The sequence below is a fragment of the Meleagris gallopavo genome, chromosome 5 (genome assembly GCF_905368555.1).
Source record: "Meleagris gallopavo chromosome 5, MGAL_WU_HG_1.1, whole genome shotgun sequence".
Taxonomy (NCBI): Eukaryota; Metazoa; Chordata; class Aves; order Galliformes; family Phasianidae; genus Meleagris; species Meleagris gallopavo.
The window spans coordinates 36651604-36673474 of NC_139408.1; the positions used below are offsets into that span (position 1 = coordinate 36651604).

At 35.1% G+C, this 21871-nt stretch overlaps 1 protein-coding gene across 22 annotated transcripts in view; it reads left to right on the plus strand.

The window, feature by feature from the left end:
• The window catches only part of MIPOL1 (mirror-image polydactyly 1), a 175516-nt gene that overhangs the window by 39592 nt on the left and 114053 nt on the right, over positions 1-21871 (plus strand). For 18 of the 22 annotated variants that reach the window (XM_085225228.1, XM_085225245.1, XM_085225236.1 and 15 more), the window contains 4 exons: positions 1985-2180; positions 5306-5441; positions 6763-6877; positions 18952-19081. In XM_085225228.1, coding sequence (XP_085081354.1) covers positions 1985-2180; positions 5306-5441; positions 6763-6877; positions 18952-19081 — 577 coding nt within the window. The remainder of the gene's footprint in view (positions 1-1984; positions 2181-5305; positions 5442-6762; positions 6878-18951; positions 19082-21871) is intronic. The other 4 variants (XM_085225235.1, XM_085225237.1, XM_085225234.1 and 1 more) reach the window with 3 other exon arrangements.

Sequence of the window (21871 nt, forward strand, 5' to 3'; positions counted from 1 at the left end):
CAAAGAAGAAAGAGAGGAAAAGGTTGTTAATGCAGCTGAAGCATTGCACCCTCCTTCAGAGTGTGACAGCATAATTTGCAATATTTGTATATAAATATATACGTACACAGGTCACTGTGTCTGAAATGGAAGAAGTGGACAGGATGCCGTGTTTGACTGGCAGTTCTTCATTGGAAATCAAATGGGAAACACAACCAAGTTTATGCCTCCCGTAAAAGGCTTTGCAAGTATTAAAATTCAGACTAAATTGTTTTTCATGTAGTATTAATTGGAGAGGATTCAGAATTTTGTCGTTCCAATGTTGGGATAATTTCTTAGCAGTTGATTTCTTTAGAAATTTCTTTAGAATTTCTTTAGAAATAATTAATTCTATATACAGTAAGGGGGAATGAGAGTTTGAACGTGGTTTTTAAATGTAGCAGGACCTTAAAGTAATCTCTGCTCGCAAGCCTACAGGAAGCTGAGCCAGCGAACAGTGTACATTTGCTCAGAATCTAGGTGGCTATGTCAATTTTAGCATTAGCTGCAAAAGGATCTGATACAAGGAATACATTTCAATCACAGTACTGGAAGCAGTATTAGATTATATTTGTTAATTAGTGTCTTATCAGGTTATGATCCCCTTGTGCTTATTACTACTCAGAAACAAGGATTCTGCTGCACTGTTGTTTGTTGTTTCTCTAGTATGAAAGTCAGTGGTTGTAGTTTAGAGGAATGGTGAGAGTGGATTCAAGAGAACTTGTAGATAAAGAGAGAATATGGATGAGTTGCACGTATGAAAACATCTCTACATGATGGTAATGCACAGCTTTTGTGGAGAATTGTTAAACCATCTCCAGCCAATCCACAAGAAGATTCTCTTTTCACTCTCAGGATGTTACCTGTGCCACTGTCTGTGCCTTTCCTTCTTCACAGAAGGAAGAATCTCTTGCAGCTGATTTTACAGACATTCTTTAGTATTTTTTCACTTGGAATTTGTGCTTTTCTGTTTTATATGCAGCATGACATCTTGGTGCTGATTGATGTATATTTTCAGGCAATTTGTAGATGTCAATTTCTTATTATTTTTTATGTATCTGTTCTTATTTTTTTGAGGTGGAAGTAATAAGTTGGATCAAATAGTATTTAAAGTACAATTTATCCAAAATGACTGGAAATACTAACTTTATTAAATAAGCAAAAGCTTTACTATGTGTTCCCTACTTGTGAAAAATACTTTTTTTTTTTTCCGTTTTCAGTTTTTTCTAATGTCTTTCTCATCATTTTTTAATATAGTTCTATAATTAAAACTTGTTCTTGCTTTATGAAAGAATATTCTTGGTATGTAGATCCTTCTTTTACTTAAGTACCTTGATATCAGAAATACATCCTAAAAATATCTAGTAGCCAGGCTTAGGAGAATTGCCTATCATACTCAATGTTATAATCAGATGATTTTTCCCTTTGACACAATTTGTGCTTTGCTTTCTCTGGATTCTTTAGTTGTATGAGTCTCTAGCTCACACATTCTGGAAGTGACCAGTGGGACCTTAAGTTGTTTGTTGCTAATTACATCTTGTTAATCTCCTTTTGTAACTAAAATGCCTTTGAAAAAGACCTCAATGTAAGTGAAATTGTAGTTCAAAATCTGAAAATTCACTTGTTTAGAGTGGAAATTCATCATGCCTCACTAGGATAGAGATTTTTTCCCAAACTGATAGGTAGGTGGTTTGTAAGGTCATTTTAATCAGTCATTGAAGGGAAAATAGGATTGGGAAATGGCAGTGAATTTTTCAGGACTGCATGAGAAAAGACTGGTAAGTAGGTAGTAACTGCTACATCAGTGCCTGAAGCAGCACAGTGCTCATTCCTTATGAGTGAAGAAGGTGTGCATGGAGAACTAAACTTTTGCTACAAACAACAATGTAGCAAACCATTTTTAAGTGATAAAAAGGTGTATTTTTTCTCCAAATAAGAAAATAAATTCATATCTGTTTCCAATTAGAAACCCACAACAACCTGGGACAGAAAAGAGAAGACTTCTGTGCAGAATTTCAGTTTCATCCAAACTCCTCCAAAAAAGCAGATTTTTTCATCCAAGCAGAAGGTGAAGCGCTGAAACTTTCAGATTTGTTAGTAACCAGTCAAGGAAGATTTCCAAATATGTGTGCTCAGTTCAGTTCCAGTCCTGGAGAATCAAGGTACAGAAATACCTCAAAATATGTTGATTTTTTTTTTTTCTTTCTAAAACTCATAATGCAGACAATGTAGCTATAATATTTTATAATGTCAGGGAAGCTAAGAATCAGTAAATCTACTTTTTTACTTAGACTAGGAAAACTGATTTGTCTGGGCGTTGTGTACTGGTTGATAGCTTATACATGTAACTGTGACCACCATATCTGTCCTTCTTTCCTGATGGAATGCAGCATTACCACTGTCTCCTCCAGCACTTATAAAGAATATGTTCATGGCAGTGGCTTATCTGCACACTGTAGGTACTTCAATTAATTATAATCTCTTCAGATAATTTAAAAAATGCATATTGTACAGATTTAGAAAGGGTGATCTAAAATCTAGTAGTATGTGTGGCTTTACACCATAAATGTACCCTAAGTATGATGACTGATTAGACAATTAGATGGCATAAGCTAGGAAACAAGAATGAATCAGGGTGAAATCTAGGTGAAGTCGGAAGACTAAAGATGAGGAGTTGTAATACTTTGTAGGCAGGGTCTGTGACAGGAATCTGGAGAAGAGCAAATATGGTTGAAGAGTGTAATACAAAATCTGACGATTCTATTCTGTCATTAAGTTTTGTACTAAGCTATGGCCCTATATTGCAATCCTAAGAAACATACACGCACATCCTATATGTGATGTAATATATGCACTATAATGTATATACTAAAAATATGTATGTAATTTATTTTAAGCTCAAGGAGGGAGGGTTTAGATTGGATGTCAGGGAGAAGTTCTTTACAGAGAGAGTGGTGAGGTGGTGCAATAGGCTGCCCAGAGAGGTTGAATACCTCCATCCCTGGAGGTATTCAAGACCAGGTTGGATGGAGCCCTGGGCAGCCTGGTCTAGTAATAGATCTGGAGGTTGTGGCCCTGCATGTGGCATGGGGTGGGAACTTGATGATCCTTGGTGTCCCTTCCAACCCAAACCATTCTGTGATTCTATGATAGGGAGACACAACCAACTGATCATGGAATTTTACCAGTTTTGAGTGACATAAGTAGTCTGAAGCCTAACTCTTAACTAATAGTTACAGAACTGCTTTTGAAAAGAAGATTAATTCTGCATGGCCCTGTAAAATACTTCTGAATATAAAAGCCTGTTCTAGCTCTCCGTCTATTTAGTGGCAGATTCTACACTTTTTTTTCCTATCATGATGATCAAGTATGATCAAGTGGAGATCCACTGAACTAAAACTAGTCCGTAGTACTTTTCCATCTGGCTTGTTGCTTTTATTTATTTGCATAAAGCCTGAGATGTGCTGTTCAGACAATGCACCATGCTCTAAAACCCAAATGTATTTGAATGCTTAAGTAAACCCCAGCTCAGAGTTAGCCAAAGTCTGTTGTTCCTACCCTCCCCACTGTCAGTCAGACTGGTCTTATACATTGAAATTAACCTCCCACAACAGTCAGCTTGTTGAGCCATTTTACCTGCATGTGGGACCCAACTATAGGCCAAGACCTCACTGTGATAGGTTCTGTATAAATTGCACAAAACCTGTCCTTCCCCAAACAATTTGCAATTAGAATATATGGTGAGAAAATGCCTTCATACAAATAGATCCAGGAGATACTGAGTCAGTGTTAATTTGCACTATAGGTGATTGTCTTAGTATGCCATCTGTGTGACTTATCAAGTTTTCTGTTAGACAAAGGATGAGAAAATTGAAGCGGGGACTAAAATATGGTGAAGAGGTATGTTCATAGTTGTTAATGAGATGCATTTCCTGAACATGGAAAATGCACCATAAAAGCTTGATGTTTGTAATGGCTAGCTAATAGTCTCCAGAGGCATTTATCACTTGCAATCCAAAACAATACTGAATGAAAGTGAAATTAACTATACCTAGCAAAGTTGACATAATTTTGAAAAATCTTGAAAGTGAATATAGCAGTTTAAGCACACTTCTACCTCATTTAAATTACAGAGTAACACACTAAGCAAATTCTGTGGTGGTTGTTTTTTTTCATGTGAATCTCCTTACTGTCTGTTTAAAGTGCTTTGGATGCATCATACTTTACCTGCAGAGTACAGATCTTAAATTTCTTCTTAAAAAAATTATAGAGAAAGGAAATCCAATGGATAAAGAGAAGGTAGCTGAGTTTAAACAAGTGATTATCTAAGTGGATGACTCTGTAGATAGCTTTTCTTTCTAGGATAGGAATTATGCATGCAAGTGATATAAAGAGATTAATGTATACAGTAGAAATGGGAGTTCAGAAGGTACAGATTTTCTGTGGCTACTTTTTATGGTTGATAGCCCCTTCTAATCCATGAATCTATTTAATTTGCTCCCATCCTGGGAGTGAGATCTGGGTTATCTATAACTTTCAAGGGATAACCAAGGAGTTTTATTAAAGTCTCGAGACAGATTTTTTCCAGTCATCTTTGTATTGCTGTTTCTGAAGTTTGCATTTTAATTACAAACAGTGAAAAATTAACGTTATAGTCAGTTTGGGATTTCATGTTTGTTGTCAGCACAACAGAGAGTCTATCTATTGATTGAAAGATAATTGTTACAAGACTTCAACAGCTAAATCCATCATTCTTTCTAACAAAAATATGTAATTGAATCTCTTCTCATTTTTCGCTGTCTCTGGCTAAATAAAGTAATCTTAAAACTGTAATTCTTGCCATCAAATATAATATTTAGAATAGCCCTATAATCTTACAGTTTTCTGCAATACTAACTTCTAGATCTTGTCTTCTCATTTCACTTCATGTGAAATTGTTCATCCTGAAGAATTTGGTTTCTTATAATCTGAGCATCAATTTAATCCCCAAATGTTTCACTGTTTTGTTTTTCCATATTAATATTTGCTTCTCATAAGCATTTTCTGTTTATAGCCACTTTCTATTCATCAGTTTTATGAATTAGTACTGTAGTATATTTGCTTATTATTTCCATACTTACAAGCTTTCTTTTAGACTTTCAGGTTTAAGATGTAACAGAAAGACATTTCTGTTATTGCTTCTGAACATGTTTGTAACAGTCAACAAATTTTGTTAATTTATTTTTGCATACATTTTGGGAGGGTGAAGTGTTCTATGCATTAACTTTTTTTTTCTTTCTCCAATAAGTAGTGCCTTAGAAAGAAGGGGGAAAATAGTCCCTGAATTTATATCCTCATGGGAAGATGCCACAGGTTTTGGTGGAAAGACAGAAACTTCATTCCTCTTAAAAGAATTGGATGCTTTAAGGGTCAAAAATAAAAAGGTACAATTAAGAGTCTCAGATCACAGAATTTATTATTTTACAATTGTCTCATAAAGCATAAATTTTAAACTGTTCTTAATTTAGTTTGTTATTTATTTTTTTAAGCACTCCAAACAATAACGTTCTAATCATTTTAGATTGTTAGTGCCTGGTTAACAACTGCTTTTCCAGAATTAAAAAATCTTTCATCCTGCTCTTTGACCTTTTTAAGCAGTGACATAAGTTCCTGCATCATGGATTAAAAAAACCTACTGACGCTAATGGAAAAGTTTCCTTTGGCTTGAAAAAGCTTGTGGACTGGAGTCCCCCCTTAAAACATATTTATTATGTGGAATTATTTACATTAGAACACTTTGTAGTGATGACTGGCATCCTATTCATGTTATCAGAGCAGACAGTGTATTTATATATTTATTAATATATGTCATTTGAGTATGTTTTGCTTCTGCTACCCCTTGTCTCTCTTGTACTTTTGATATAATAAAGACTGGCCTGTAGTTTCTCTATTATAATAGAGTAGTTCAAACGATGACACTGACATAATTCAAAATGTGAAACTTACGTTCTGCAGTACACGATCTATTTCATTAAACCTCCATTCCTAATCTTAGGTGGCTCAAGCCACCTAAGCCATTATAAGTTTTTGAGATCTTACATGCAAAAAAATTACCAAAACTAAGGCCAGTGTATCAAGGCGCAAGCTACACAGAGGCTGTGAAGCACCTTCCATGGAGATCTCCAAAAGCTGCCTGAATGTGGTGTTAGGCAACCTGCTCAGGGTTTTCCTGCTTGAGCAGGGGATAGAGCAGTTGGACCCAAAGGGCCTGCCAACCTCAACCATCCTGTTATTATGTGGAATGTCACTGACTGTTCAGTGGCAGGCTCAGACATTTCTCCATAAGCAGAGCCAGTGAATTCCCAATTAAAACAAAGACATCAGCATGTAGAAGAATATCAGTTTTCTATCAGGTGATGCACATGGAAAATGATACATTTACAGCTTTTCACATGTAAATTATGTCAGTACTCTTGATGGGAAATAGACTGCTCATGCAGTCACCACCTACATTATATTCCAAGTAACTGAACTTCCTTAGCGAGAATGACCACAGACAGTGTTATCGTAAGAGGAGATTCTCAAATGAAAACAATGGCATACACATTGCTGCTTTTCTCAAAGAGCCAGATAAAACAGTTGATCTTAAATAAATTTGTCCTTTAAATAAATAAATGAATAAAGTTGAATTTGCGGTATTACCAATATTTCTATTTTGGGGGTAAGAAAACTGCAATTTAATGTTTTGTTACACTTTCAATTCAGCTTCAAGATGAGGTGTTGGAAAAGGACAAGGAGTTGAAGACAATAAAACTGGACTTAGAACTGCAAGAGAGAGCTACAGAAGCTAAGATTGCAGAAAAGATTGCAGGTACGGTAGGTAAGCGTTTAACAGATGGCTATATGGCTCATACAGTACACGAGGTTGCTATATGACGTGGCCTAGTGAGTGTTAGCTTTATTTGCTAAAGGAGGGAAGATTTGACTTTTTTTTTTCTTTTTTTTTTTTTTTTTTTTGTGCGTGTGTGGCTGTTTAGAGTTGCTTAGAAAATAGGTGGCTTTAACATCCTGGTACTGGTATTAGCAGGAGCTTTACCTGTATTCATACTGATTTGGGCATTAAATGCATTGTTAACACCATGTCAATCCAATCACAAAAAGGTTGTTTGTTTTGTTGGAAGGTCCTGAACAAACAAGGGGAAATAATGATTACCAGTGCCTCTACCTTTCAACCAGCAGTTCAAATACCACTTATTGTTTTAGCTCACTCAGAGCAATACTACCCCTCTCCCTGTGTATGAAAGTAGTTGCACATTCACCTCAGCTAGAGACCTGCACTTTTCTTGAAAATATGTGTTCTTCTGACAGTTAATGAATTTTTGTCTGATTATGTTATATCTCCAGTGAAAGAGACTTTAAGGTTTTTAAGTTTACAGTTAAGAGTGGATACATGCTTGTATCTGTTATTAATCATCCTTTGGTATACACACAAGACTGGAAACAGTTTGCATTCTGTAGTTTCAGAAATTTCTAAAGTAATGAAGGGTGAGCATTTTTATAATTATTGAAAGGTGACAGTGTGTATCTTGTATCAGTGGATGAAATATTCTCTGAGGTTTTCCTCAAGGTGTTTCAAATAAATTAATGTGATCACTTTTCTAAATTAATGATATTATTTGTTCATAAGTACAGTGTAAGCTGTGTAAAGTTGTGTCCTTGTGGAGGATAAATATTCAAATAATATTGATACTAATAATGCCTGTCCCCAAAATATCAGTACTGGAGTAGAGAGTAACTAGGAAAACAGCAATGAAAATAAACTGAAAAAACAGATGGCTGACTTTACACTTAACGTGAAACTCCTGAGAGTAAACTAGTCTGTGCATACTGAAAGTAGAAAATTGCTAGATTTTCTGTGGTAGAGGATGAGAAAGGAGAAAGTGGATATTAGAAGTCAAGTTTAAGTGAAATACAGGTAGAATTTTACTTTTCTATCACCCTAAATAATCTTCTTTTCTGTATTTTCAGAAGACAAAAGAAGGCTGCACTGCATATCATAGTTGTATCCATCAGCCAAATGCAAATTGTTTGGGTTGAATTCCAAGTTTTGTGTTTGTTCTTGGATGTTTGCACAGTGTTTTACCTCTGTGCACCTGTAGCACATAAATACTCTATTTGAAATAGATGTTAAAGCCTCGTTAAAACCTGGAAATGAATATATGACTGTCAAAATGCTATTTAGTCTTCCTGTTATGGAAACATTTTGAAATATTTGTTAGTAAATTGTTTTCTCCCACATTACTGTTTAAACTTTCTAATTATGTCCTAAGCATGATGTTCCCCATAAAACAGTATGGCAGGTATAATGATAGAATAGTTATCATAGTTATTACAATTAAAAAGAGTATGCCAAATTTTGATGAGAGCTGCAATAAGTAATTAGGATTGTCTTTTAAAAAGATAGTCTTTTTGATCCTTTCACTGGTTCAGGAAGTATAAAATTCTTTAAATGCTGTGAGAGAGGCTAAGAGTCTTAGTTCTTAAGCTGTTTGGAAAAAGAAAAAATGTAACAGTAGTAGCCTTATTAACATCTATCATTTTTGCTTCCCATTGTACTGTTGTAAGACTCTTCCCAAGTTTGAATAAGCATTTTGAAATATGGAATGATGTGAACCAAACTGAATTTATGGAGGTCTGTATGTGTCTTTGTGGAGGTCTGTACTTGTCTGTTGTAAAAGCCTTGGGGAGAATTCTAATGGACAAGCAGAACGTTATAAAAACTCAGTGTGTTTCAGGAAAAACTTTTTTCCCTTATTTTAAGTCCTTTGTGGAAAGGAGAGCACATGCTGCTGTGATTTCATGTTACTAGTTAATGTTTAATTACTGCAGCGTATAACACATGGTAGAGTGAAGCTTGTAAATATGGGTGTTTGCATTTTTATTATTACTTTGTACTGACTTTATGATAAGAAAATGACTCCACAAAATTATACTGCAAAAAACGTCAGAAAGGTACACCATAAAATGTTATCTACTTTGAGGAGTATTAAAATTCTATTTTTAAATGGAACTCTCTAATTGATGGGTTTTACCTAAATGTGCCTTTTGGCAAGAACAGAAAAGCTGAAGACAAAGGCCATCTTAAAATTTTACTACAATGGTCTTCAGAAGCAAATAACCTAAAGCTTGTCACTTTGTGATTTTTACTTTGTTCAGAGAAAAATGTAAAGAGAAGTGCCAATTTGTGAGACGGCTTATGAGAGAATAAAAAAGTAAATAATAAATGCAGAAGAGGGACATGGTGGAAGAGAATGTTTACGAATAAATGGCTTATTTTCAGAAGATTTTTATTTTAAGATTTTACTAGACTGGCGTTTACAGTTCATGGGGGGATTCGCAGTTCTGTTTGCAGACGCTTGACCACTAGAGGTGTTATTTCTGGTGGACATATTTACCACAGATTACAACTGTTTTTTCACTAGCCTGTTAGATTTCCTCTCATATGAGACATTGCCAGAAGGTACAATTAGTTTCCCTACTTATCTTGAAGATTAGAAAAAAAGAGGAGGCGGCAACGCTACAAAAATCAAGGGAAGAGCACTTTATAAAGGAACTGGGACTAAAATAATGTAAAGAAAAAACACAACAAGTGGTCATGAAGAACAGAAAAGGAAATAGTGAAATATTGGACTGCAGAACTTTTGTCTGTTGAACAGAAAAGGGAATGAGTGCCCTCTGTGGGAGGGCAAAGGGAGGAGGAGCACACTTACTCTGAGGACAACTGAAAGTTAAGGATGGAAGTGTTACAAAGTCTACAAAACAGCCAGCAGAGAGAATAGATCTCACTTTGAACAAATACGATAGATGACTTCATTTTTGCCTAACAAGAATTATACAGGGCATATATAGAAATTTTTAGAGGAAAGACCTGCTTGTGTGTGACAGTTGTCAAGCACGTGATAGTGTCTATAGTCTTGGGAAGCTAGCTAAGCCCTGAACTTCTGACAGCTACTTACACTGTACCTCACCTCAAGAAGGTAAACTATAGTTGACAGCAGAGCTCTCTTAGTTTGTTTTCATGTTGCTATCATGCTCCAGTGTATTTGGATTAAGAATAATTCTGTAAGGAAATTATGGTCAGAAATACTTTGTATCAAATCTTTCTGTAACAAGGGGCTATTTTGTTTATTTGTTTACATTTTTAGCAATATCTGATAGTAATGTTACCAGGATCTAATACTGTTCTTAATCGGAGTCAACTCTGCAGGAAAAGATCAGTTTATACAAAAATGCCAAGAAATTAAAATTTGTGGTATTTTGGAATTCTTGAACCTGTTGTGGGAATGTTCATGGATGTTATTTAGTGTTTCCTGATTTAACTTGAAAAATATTTACTGAATGAATGTGCAAAAGTAATAGTTTTAATAGTAAAAATGAAAACCAAAACCTAAATGACTATTATCTTCAAGTTTGATATAGTATCCCATAAAATAAGAGGAAGTAAGTAATCTCTTGCTAGTAATAAACTTAGGGTGGCAATAACTTCCAGCACAGAAGCATTTTTTCCATTTCTTCAAAGCTCAATTTAGAGTCCCTCTTTAGATGTTATTTTTCTTTCTTGCATGTCATCCATTAAAGATTAGCCGTGGAAGGCTGGAGCATGGAGAGATTATGAGTGGAAGAACAACTCCTGCAGAATAATAATCAGTTTTTGGTATTTAATGCTGTTTGACTTTTGCAGACACATTTCTTATTAACCTTTGGTACAAACAGAAATCCAGGTTCCTGATAGCTCATGGAGAAGATGAATTCAAGATCCTCTTCCAATTAAAGCGAAATAAGGCCAATATTGGGCTTTAGCCAAAAGAACTCAATAGTTCCCCAACCCTTGTGTATATAAACCTAAATATGAATGACATTTTACAGTTTAAGTAGGTAATGCATGCACTTTCCTAACTTGTTTTTAGTGCATAATTCATTTCTATATGTATTTATATGATTCTGAGCTGTTGTTGTTGTTGTTCTATTCATGCCTCCTTATGCAGAGTTACTTTTTTTCCAAAGTATTTACTGATATATAAGGGAAATATATAAGGAAATTTTGAAACTAGCTGTATGATTTGAATGCTCTATATGGGAAGGTCTATTTATTTAAAGAACAGAAAAAAAAAAGAAATTCAAGGTAGGAGTGTTGCGAGTGATGATATCTTAATTTTTGAGAGCTCAATTTGAAACAATTTAATCTTAGCTTTGAATTGTCAGAATCATCAACTATCAAAAAAAGTAGCATGCATATCTCTGGCAATATAAAATAAGCAAATACGTTAAAAATATAAACTATTAAGCTATTGATGGGGTAAAGTTTTTGGTTTTTTTGTAAAAAGCAAACCAGTATGTTCTGCAAATTACGTGATTAGTCTGGCCCCTTCTTTGTTGCCCACTGCATCATGCTGGATGAACGTAAAGAATTGGGGTTTATTCATGATATTCTATTTCTTGGGACATTATAGAAACTCTTACTTCACCTTTCAAATCATAACTTGCAAACTTCATTGCAATATTTATTGTTTTCTCCCTGAAGTAAATATTCAGACATCAGCAATTATTCACTGGAAAAAAAAAAAGTTTAATAGCATTATTGAGTTTTGAAGTCAGCTGTGTTTAGTGTACTAGAAGCAGAGGCTTAAGGATTGCCTTTCACAAGAACTGCCTTGGGGCCTGTGTATAATACTCCCTCCTATTCTTTACCCACTTTATTTTTTTTTTAATTGAACTAGGATCTGAGTACACAAAGAAAACTCTATACAGAACTGCCACTAAGCAACTTTAGCCTTTTATTAGGAACGCTGTGTTTATACCATTGGAAATGTAGGAGCAAATGAATGCTGTGCACTAAATACGTACAACAAACACAAAGCAATAAAGTCAGTGTGTTCTATCAGTGTTTGTTCAGATTGCTTTATCTATAAAGTCACATTTAGGTGTAAACAACTTGTAGTCTATAATTCCTGGTATAGACCAGTGAAAACTCTTAGTCAGTTTTCCTGTGATCATCTTATCATTATTTTGCTTTTATTTTGTCAATTATAGGTTATAACTGAAGGTAAAAGAATGGTGGTTTTCAAAAACAACAGCAAGCAACTTAAGTTGTCTGTTTCATAATAGAATATTTCAGCACTGTTTTTAAGTCAACAGTCAGCCCCAGAGCTCGTGGTAGTTTGCCATTAACCTGAATGAGAACAGCATCAGGGCCTTAGGCTTTGAACGTTTCTAGGGATTATCTGTGTTTTGCAACATGTATGCACAGACCAATTAGTGACACATTTTAAAGGCTTTCATAGCAATGCAGTAAATCTGTTTTTCAGTTTATTTGCCTATGATAAGAATGACTTCTTATTTAAGGATTGTGCGCACAGTCATTAAACCTAGTAGAAAAAGAAGTCTCAGAGGATTTTAATTTCTAAATTGACTGAATAACAAATGCATGCATTTGTATTTTTATAAGACGATGAAGCATGGTTAAATGAAATATAATAATATTGGCCCATCTAGCAATGGCAAGGGTATTTCCAGGTCCTTCTGTGATTAGATAGACAGATACCAGGTAACGTAGGATAAAAATGGGATGGCTGATACAAAGGAAAATGCAAGTATTTATTGTACTCCATTTCACCCTAGTTTACTTCCCTAATTCCTCACGTCATCTAGCTGCTTTTCAGAAATACAAAGTGAAAGCACAGCAACAAAAATTCCTAAAAAATTTCATTTAAAAGTTTCTGCACGATAAATTTCAACTGACGGTTCTTTTATGGAAACAGAGAAGGGTAAACAAGAAGCTTATTACAGAAATCTTGAATTCTAAGTATTATTTGGCCAAGTAAGTTGTTTTGTTTCTACTTTTTTTTTTTACTAAATAATATACATCCTCAAATGGTAGAAAACAAAGTAGTTTTTTGCTTCATTTTTCTTGTGAAATCAACCTTCACTCTCATATTAGAGATATATGCCTGTTTGAGACAATTTGGATCATACAGCAAAAAGTTTGGCATAATTACTTATGATTATTTCCAGAAATTCTGGAATATTTAAGATGTTTTGCGCATTTTTTATAAAGGTATGTCCTCTCTTATGTATTTCTTGTTTCTGTAATGGTGGGAGTAACCAGGACAACTATCTTGGTTGTACCAGAATCTGTGGTAAAGAAAATCCCAAGTCACTTATTTTTCAGCAATCACTGACCACGAATGTTAAATCTTAAATTGCAGAATTTTTCTATTCTGTATCAATATATTATTATTAACATAAAAACTTGTCCACCATGTATTTTCTTGAAAGCAACCGATCACTAAAGCTTGTGTTAGAAAAGCACTTAGCAGGGTTTTAATTGTAGTATTTCAGGGATTACTTTGTTTTCATGTAATCCAAAACAAAAATAATTATCATATAACATCAGTTAATGTCGAATATTTGGCAAAATTCAAAATATCATCATTTCTATAAGCTTTACTTACCTTTAAAGCCAATTGGTATATTATTACAGTATTTAATGTATCTTAAGAGTTGTTGGTGTGGATATTGCTCTGATCTTTTTCTTGTAATGTCATGCCTGTATTCTTGCTTTTAAATATATATGAGTACTCTTAAGTGATTTCTACTGATGTAGATATTTTAAATCCTAACAAGTTCTTGTTTCTTGCTTCTCCTATTCTTTCTTATCTTGTTTTAATTTTTATTATTTACATAGATGACCTCTAGGAAATCAGTGAACAGTTTTTTCCTGGGAACTGAGCTTACCTCTGTTCTCCCAGAGATTTGTTGTTTGGAAAATGTGAATCACTGTTTAAACTAGAATGATTTCCAACATGCCTTCTCACTCCTGCTGTGTTTTAAAGGTAGCTTTAAAAGTGTAGAAGACAGGTTTGCCAAAGAATCAGGTTCAACTAAGAAAATATGTACACTGCTTTGACTCAATAAACTCATACTCTGTATGGTTCATCTTCTTCATATTTACTTTTGCCCACATTAGAAAACAATTAGCTTACTAAACAAATTTGAGTATTTGGGAAGAAAATATCTACTTTGAGTCTCTCTCATTTGACTAAGAATTACATGATATTTGATAAGCTTGTTTAAAAATGGACATATCCAAATATTATTGTAAACACCCATTGATTTGTTTTACCTGCAATATAAGTATTTTACTTAGTTGGCTTACATAGTAGCTAATAATATTTGTTAATGTAATTTAACTGCTGTGAACCTTTACTGAACAAATATTGAAATTTATACAAGTCAAAGAAAGAGAATCTCTAATGACTTTTGTAAAAGCTTCCATTTAATAGTTAAGGAGAAAAGTTTATATGACATACCAGATGCAATTAACAGTAGATTTTACATTTAATAAAAAGAAAGAAGCATATGTATTTGCTTTATTCATTCCATCATAATTTGCATTAGAGCTGTGGGTGTTTAATGAGCAAATTCCAGCTAAAATGCTATATTGATTTTCTAAGTGAACTTTGTAATAGCTATCTACCTTACAAAAGCTCTCTGTTTACAATTGTTTTCTTTACTAAAAACTAAAAATGTTTTAGAATTGATGAGTTTAGCATAATGATTCTTTTAAAATAAAGAGCTCTTTTAGAGTACGCATGGATTTTAGTTACAAGGAGAAAGATGTTATTAAATTATTCCAAAGCAAATAAAGTTTATTCAACTAAATAGTAGTCATACTTGAATATTTTACAAGCATTGGAAAATAATCTTTTTTCTTAATTTATCACTATAGGAATTGAACATTTTAACTCTTGATTATCATATGTATTTGAATTTGAAAATGACACAATTCATTTCACCTTAATATTTGCCCCATTCATACTTCATTTTCTATGTCATTTTCATGCTTGAAACATAAGTACTATAGGAATTTACGTTTCTTGTTGGTCAGGCCTCAAGATAAACAGGATAGGGTTGGTTGGTGTGCCGTTGGAAGCTATCCAAGAAAAACCTCGTGGTGCCGACCAGAGCAGTGGGTGACTAAGTAGCTGGACCAGACGTCAAGTCAGTATGCCAGTATGGGGCTAGTGGTTTACTTGGATATACCATACCTTGAATGAGACTTTGGAACCTGACTTGTTACTTTCAATTACTTTTTGCCTGGCATTTGAAAGAAGATTTTGGTTAGTAATCTGGATATTTTTGGCTGTTCTTATTATGGGGGATTTTTATGTCTCTTTCATACGCATTAAATTATGTGACTTTACGTGTCACACGCTTTCTGAAATATTTCATCAAGTGTTTTGTTTTATTGCTATACTGAAACCCAGAGATGTATGCATTTCAGTGGCTTATTTGAAGAATCTTGTGAAGCTCATGATTTGGATGAGTTGTGTTCACGAGAAAAGTGCAGCATTCTGCAGTCAGTTTCCTCAAAGTCACGAAGACTAATGTAATACTGAATCCTTGTTTGAAAATGTTCAGAAGTGTTCTTTATCCCATGCTCTTTGCCCAATTTTCCAATTAGTCTTAGAATTTTTTAACCTAGGGTTACTGTTTTGATACGGTTTCTCTTTTTTTTTTTTTTAAGTAGTATTTAAGTTGCAGTAGAAGGCATAGCAGTCTGTATGGAAGTCCATCTCCGCTAATTAGCTTTCAGGAATCAAACCCAACTTCTACTTGTGACTCATCCATTAGTTCAGTCTGAATGTTGAACAGCAGCATACTTCTGCTGACCTGAAATTATATAGCTATTACAATATTCCATACAATATTTTTCAAAAGCAATTTTAGAAATATTAAGTACAGTAAGAAATGTGCAGGCATTGAATAACAAAAATGTCTAACCTAAGTTCAACAAAAGCTGTGACTACTGAAAGAATAGGAGGTTCTGTAGCCCACTGAAATGAGTTTGATGAAGGCTTAACTATTTCTAATTTTTTTGTTGTTGTTGTTATTTCCTGTGGTCAATGTCAGTATTATTACATGGTATCAAAATGACTACGTAAGTACCTTTTAAAGAAAACAACAAAACAACTTGTGAAAGTTAAGTCACTATTTTGTAGCCAACAGCTTAAAGACAGTATTTTGTAATGATGAACCTTTGGGTGGGAGAAGAGTTCACTGTTCAAGGCAACCCGCCTCTTGGTTGTTATCAGGGATGGTGAGATTTGAGATAAGCAGGATGCTTACGTCACTTGAAAAATCTCTGAATGTTTTCATACCACTATACATAAGATACTGCTATATATACTGCTGCTTCATATTGCTATATATACATTTCTTTGGTTTCAAGATGAATAAGCAATAATACAGCTTTTAAAAGCCTGTGTAGTCATTTATTACAACTAGTTATTATTCCTCAGAGAGGGAATTACGTATGCCAAAACACAGTCCTGCTAAGTGTACTCACGTGCTCAAGATTCATTTTAGCATTCAGCAAATGAGAGTTTTCCGTGCTGACATAAGAGATAAATAAGGTATGATAGAAGGAGTACACTCAAATAAATAAATAAATAACCTCCTTCCTCCCCCCTCCCCCCGCCCTCCCAAAAAAAAGAACAACAAAAGAAATATAATTAATTAATGCCAGAATAAGTGCCAAATCTGCAGTTATTTTAGACAGCTTTGTATTCATTCCAGCAATTATTTTCATGCTGAAAATTGCATGTTTTCAGTTGCAGCTTTGTGGAAGGGATTCTCTCTGCAGTATCACTGGCATAATGGTAGATAAAATGACATAATTTACTGGAAAAACTATAGTAAGTGAATACCTTAAGGTACAGATAGGTAATAATTATCATAGACAATAAAACTAATTGTACGTTCCAGATCCAGCCACGACATAGTGGTTGCACTGTGATGTGCCTCAGAGATGAATCACTAGTTTCCCTACTAGCACTGATCTCAGCAAGCTAAATGGAAGTCTGACAATCTGAAATGCATAGTCTACTCCATACAGTTTGTTCTTCTACTTGCTGAGCCACCTACCTTTTCAGGCATTGGACTCCTGCAAGTGCTACAGATTTGTTCCTGACTACCAAACTGTGTACATGCAGTTTTGCAGCTGCTTTATTCATGCCTAAGTTTTGTCATTCCATATCAAGGACAGTCTTGTTGTGAATGGCAAATAAATCTTCTAAAAAATAATACTGTTCATGTGGAAGAAGAAAATACTCAAATGGGAGAGAATTAGATCATTGTTTCATAAATTTTGTGTACACATCCAAATTCAGACTGCTGATGCTGATTTCTTTTGGGGTGTACAGGGCTGTGGGGGCTGAAAGTGCATCTTATTAAACCTCTGTGGATTTTTGTGAGAGATAGGACTGCGCTCCCAGAATTAGCATTTAGCCTTTCTTTATCTTCTTTTGTCCAGTCTGCTGTTACTCCACAACCTTTTCCCTTTTTGCTTGAGATGCAAAAACACTTCTTTACTTCTCTGTTGCCTTGAACATCTTCCTAGTTTGTCTCCCAGCATTCTTTTTCAGTTCGTTTTCTCACCCATTTCATTTCACTTGTTATTTGAGCTTCTTATATTCTTGTTTTATTCTTTTTCCTCAGTACTGATAACATGTAAGAATTTTGTGCCACTGATACAGCTGCTACCAAAAACTCCTGTTTTCTTATACTTCTTTTTAGTAAAGAGCAACAAAGTGTTTTATTTTCCACTGTGAAGGTCTTGTGCAATAATGTACAAAGGCAAAGTAACATTACAGAAAAGTAATTATAAAGGCAATGAAGTTAATCTTGATTGAGGTAAGAGTGAAGGCATAGAAGCTCCAAATGAAGAGGAAGGCTTCCTCTGCAGTCTTCACATAATGATTTCAGCAGTGGCTCATAGTGGAGCTGAGAGTTCTGACAGGAGTAAGGAGGTCCATCAGCAGTGACTTAATACAGAAGAGTCTTGAGAAGAGTAGTAAACATTGCCAAAATTGTAAAGACTCTAGTATGGTATCAGGAGCCTATAGCTAAACAGAAGCTCAACACACTAGAAGAGGAGCATTGAGAATTCAGGGACCTGCAGACCTCACTTATAATTTTTGCTGGAGGTGCCTGTGACAATCAGGGAGGATATAGTCCTCTTTCTGGGACTGACAGCAGCCTTTTTTCTTTGGCATCCGAGAAGTCCCTAGATATTCAGGCTGCGGGCTGTGAGGAGATTTGCAGTATTGCAGAGGGAAATGATGAAAGTATGAATAAAGATTTTAGTGAAGGCAGGGTGGGGGTAAGGATTCTGGCATTGTGCCAGGGATGGTGTTAGACATATTGACAGGGGAGAGGCAGGAAGAAAGCATAAGCTCGGGATGAGGAATGACTAGAAGGTGTTAGTTTGCTCCCAAGGATAGACAGTAAATCTTAGTTTATTGGTACCTAATGCTCCAAGGTCCATGTATGCAGTAACAGATAATATAACAGTATATTACACAATAAAGCAAAGGCTTGGCAGGGTAGGAGACGTGCCAGCTGTGCCACTTCTGTGATACTAGAGATAGACATGCTGTGAAAATATTAACATTTTTAGTATTTATGTCAGTGTGTCATTGTGATATGAAGCAGTGTGATGATAGATGTACTTTCAGTGGGTCATTACTCTTAACGCTATGTACTGTAAAAGAAACCTACTGGTATATTCTATGATCTGGAGATTTAAAAATTACTTTGCCATGAAGCAAGTGTTGAGAATGCAAAGCAAATCAATTCCTTGCCCTGTTTCAAGGGTGAATTTGAAAACCCATAGCTTAATTTAATTCTTTAAAGATTTCATTTCAGCAGTCAATAGCTATTTATTGTTATGTCTGAAGAGTAATAGAGAGCAGAGTAATCTGAGGTTGGTGGAAAAATGTTGATTTATGGAGATGCTGACAATGGCCCATGTGAGTGTACATAATGGTGTATTTCTGTGCCAAACTGTTACCAACTGTTACTGTATGTCAAACATACTGGTTACTTTTGCAGCTCTGGTGGAAGAAGTTTATTCTGCTCAACGGGAACGTGACAAGGCTGTCATGGCAAGGCTTAGGTTAGCCAACGAAGAGAGAGATGAAGCATTTCTACGAGTCCGGCGTTTAGAAGAATCACTCAAAGAGTAAGTCTTTACTTCCTGTCCTGTGCAGACAGGCTGTTGGGTGGATCTGTAAAGGTCATAAATTTTTTGACAGCAGTTATGCAGAAAATCTTACCTTAATTTTTTAGCCATCTTATGAGACCACATTTTTCTCCAGATACTAAGTGCAAGTTGAACAATTTGATTACAAAAATCATAATATACAAAAATATAATCAAGAGCTTTGGTATTGATTTATTCCGAGATAAATAAGAGTAATGTAACATTTTACGAGGATCTTTTGACATGAAATACAAGAATGTCAGTCAGAAGTTGCAATGTATAGAAAATCAATCAAACCTTTAAGGAGATATTTCCTACAGCAAAACTTTTACTAATTATGATTTGGTAAAAATATATAGTCTTCCATATCTTTAGTGTAGAAGCAGTTTTAACACATGAAGGGTATACTTAACACTTTATAGAAATTTGTGTATGCCATGCTAACATAACAGAAATAATCAATCTATTGATAATGAAAACTATTAAGTCAGGAGAGGAAGATCATAAACAGCTTCTTTTCTGACTTTGGGATATAAGTAGCCTTGAAGATACAGCTTGCTTCTTCGTGTAACCCTACTCCAATCATCTTGGTTACCATTCAGTGGTAACCCTTTACTAGCTGAGAAATTTCCTTGCCAAGAGAAATGGAAAAACATAAATAAGAAAATGAATAACTGAGAGAAAGTTAGTACCTGTCATGGAAAATATGCATAAATATTTGTGGAAATTCATGTACGTGAACTTATCTACATGTATCCTCATGAATATTTGTCTGTTCCTGAGATCCTTCCACCACAGTACTTGCTCTATGTTCAGTGTAGGCTAAAATGACCTTCAATTTCATAATTCCCTGTGGAATCTGTTTGCTTGTTTTTCATTTCAAATTTTCATTCTCCTCCTTTGCATTACAATTCTGTAATTACACTTCTATTGCTTATCTGCTTTTTCTTCCCATTTTCCTTGTCTGTCTTTTAATTCCACATCTTTATCACTTCTTCCGTAAGTTAAAGAAGACTGTAGAGCAAAATTAAAATAGTAGTAGTTAGATGAAAATGTGAAAGCAAAGATATGCAAGAGAGGAAGGGCAAGCAAGATAGGAGAACTGAGGGAGAAAAATTAGTATACTGAGTAACATCCAGTAGCAACCATGCTCTCTGCATCAGCTTTCTTAATATTTGCCTTTTTCCTGATCTTTTTTTACCTGTTAAATCAAACTGCAGTTTTGATAGGAATGTTGTAAACTTGCACTATATCAAACAATATACATAAATGTTCCTTGCCCTATTCCACCAATTTACATATAGTACTACTTCAGTCCATTCTGACTGCAACTATTCCCACAACCTGACTATCGGCAAGCTGACAACAACCCTTCCTTGACCCTTGTCAGTCAGCTCTGAAACAGCACCTTCTCAATAATGTGATGTTTCTTCCTAAAAGAGTAATACTGTAATAAAGAGAAACATTACCTGTTGTGGTTGCTGGTTTGGATTCTGGGGGCGGAGGTTGCATTCTTTTTCGGTGAAGCCTTTGGGGATTACAAACTCCAGAAGTCCACATGCACTAAGCTTACAGGATGCTTATTCGTGCAGCTGTACACCTTGGAAGCAGGAAGCAGTCGAGTGGAGCCAAAATTCTTGCTGGACAACCAGCCTGGCTCAAGCACGGCAGCTTTTCAGCACACTAAGTATCTTTACTAACTGTGTAATGCTTACCTGAGGTGACAAAATATATTTTACTTCTTGGACTTACAGCATGTTGTAATGAGAGGAGAAAGCCAGGGTTGTGCTGAAAAGAGTTGAATTGAAGTGGTTAAGGCTCAGATGCTCTCTGCAGTATTCACAAAAATAGAGTGATTTAGACTTCGCCCCTAATTTACCAGTAAATGTTACCTCACTATATAGCTTCAGTAAGACTCATTCTTACATGCTTCCTTTGTAGTTAACCACACAAGGAAATTACTTTGCTTAGCTTCTTCATTCTAAATAGTTTAATACTGTGGCTGAATGGAAATTTTGGGGAGCATTCACCTTGCCACTAATCCTTTAGTAGGAGCAGTGATGATAACATGAGCCATAAGAAACTTAGTTTATTTTGCTTAATTTGGGTGGTTTATTTCCAAAAATATTGTATTTTTTCCAACTATCACCCTTCATATGTTCTTCATGCAGTTGTTTAAAATACCAAGCTTTCTGACTGAGAGATGAAGCCTATAGAGTATTTTTTGTAATGTTTTTAGGCTACTTGTGCCACAAGCATCAAATTTTAGAGCACAAGTCATTCCTTCCATCTGCTTTGGACTTGTTCCAACAAAAGATTTGTACAAGAGGGCAATACTGAACAGGTTGCCAACTCTTATCAAATGCTTTAATGTTCGCTTTAAATTATATGCTATAGCAATTCTATTGTCATTATTTAACTGTAGCAACTGAAATTCTTTCCGTTCTGTTAGCCCTGGGGTACGTGTTAGTGTAATGTGTGCAGAGATAGAGGAAGAGGGAATCCTTGATTATTGATGTTTAAAATCAAGAGAGACATCAAGGCAAATACTCAGCTCAAAATACTGTCATCTTAGAAGAATGCATCCTCTGTGACGGCAGTATGCTGAAAAGCTACCCCTGTGGTGGAAGTTCATGTTCGTTTTCCCACCCCCCATTTCCAGTCTAAGGTGTCCTGCTTACCCAGCCTTACGGTTGTCTGGGTGATTTGTTAACCCATACTTTTAGCAGGATAGAAGTCCTCTAGAGAAGCAGATCAGTCCTGCCAATT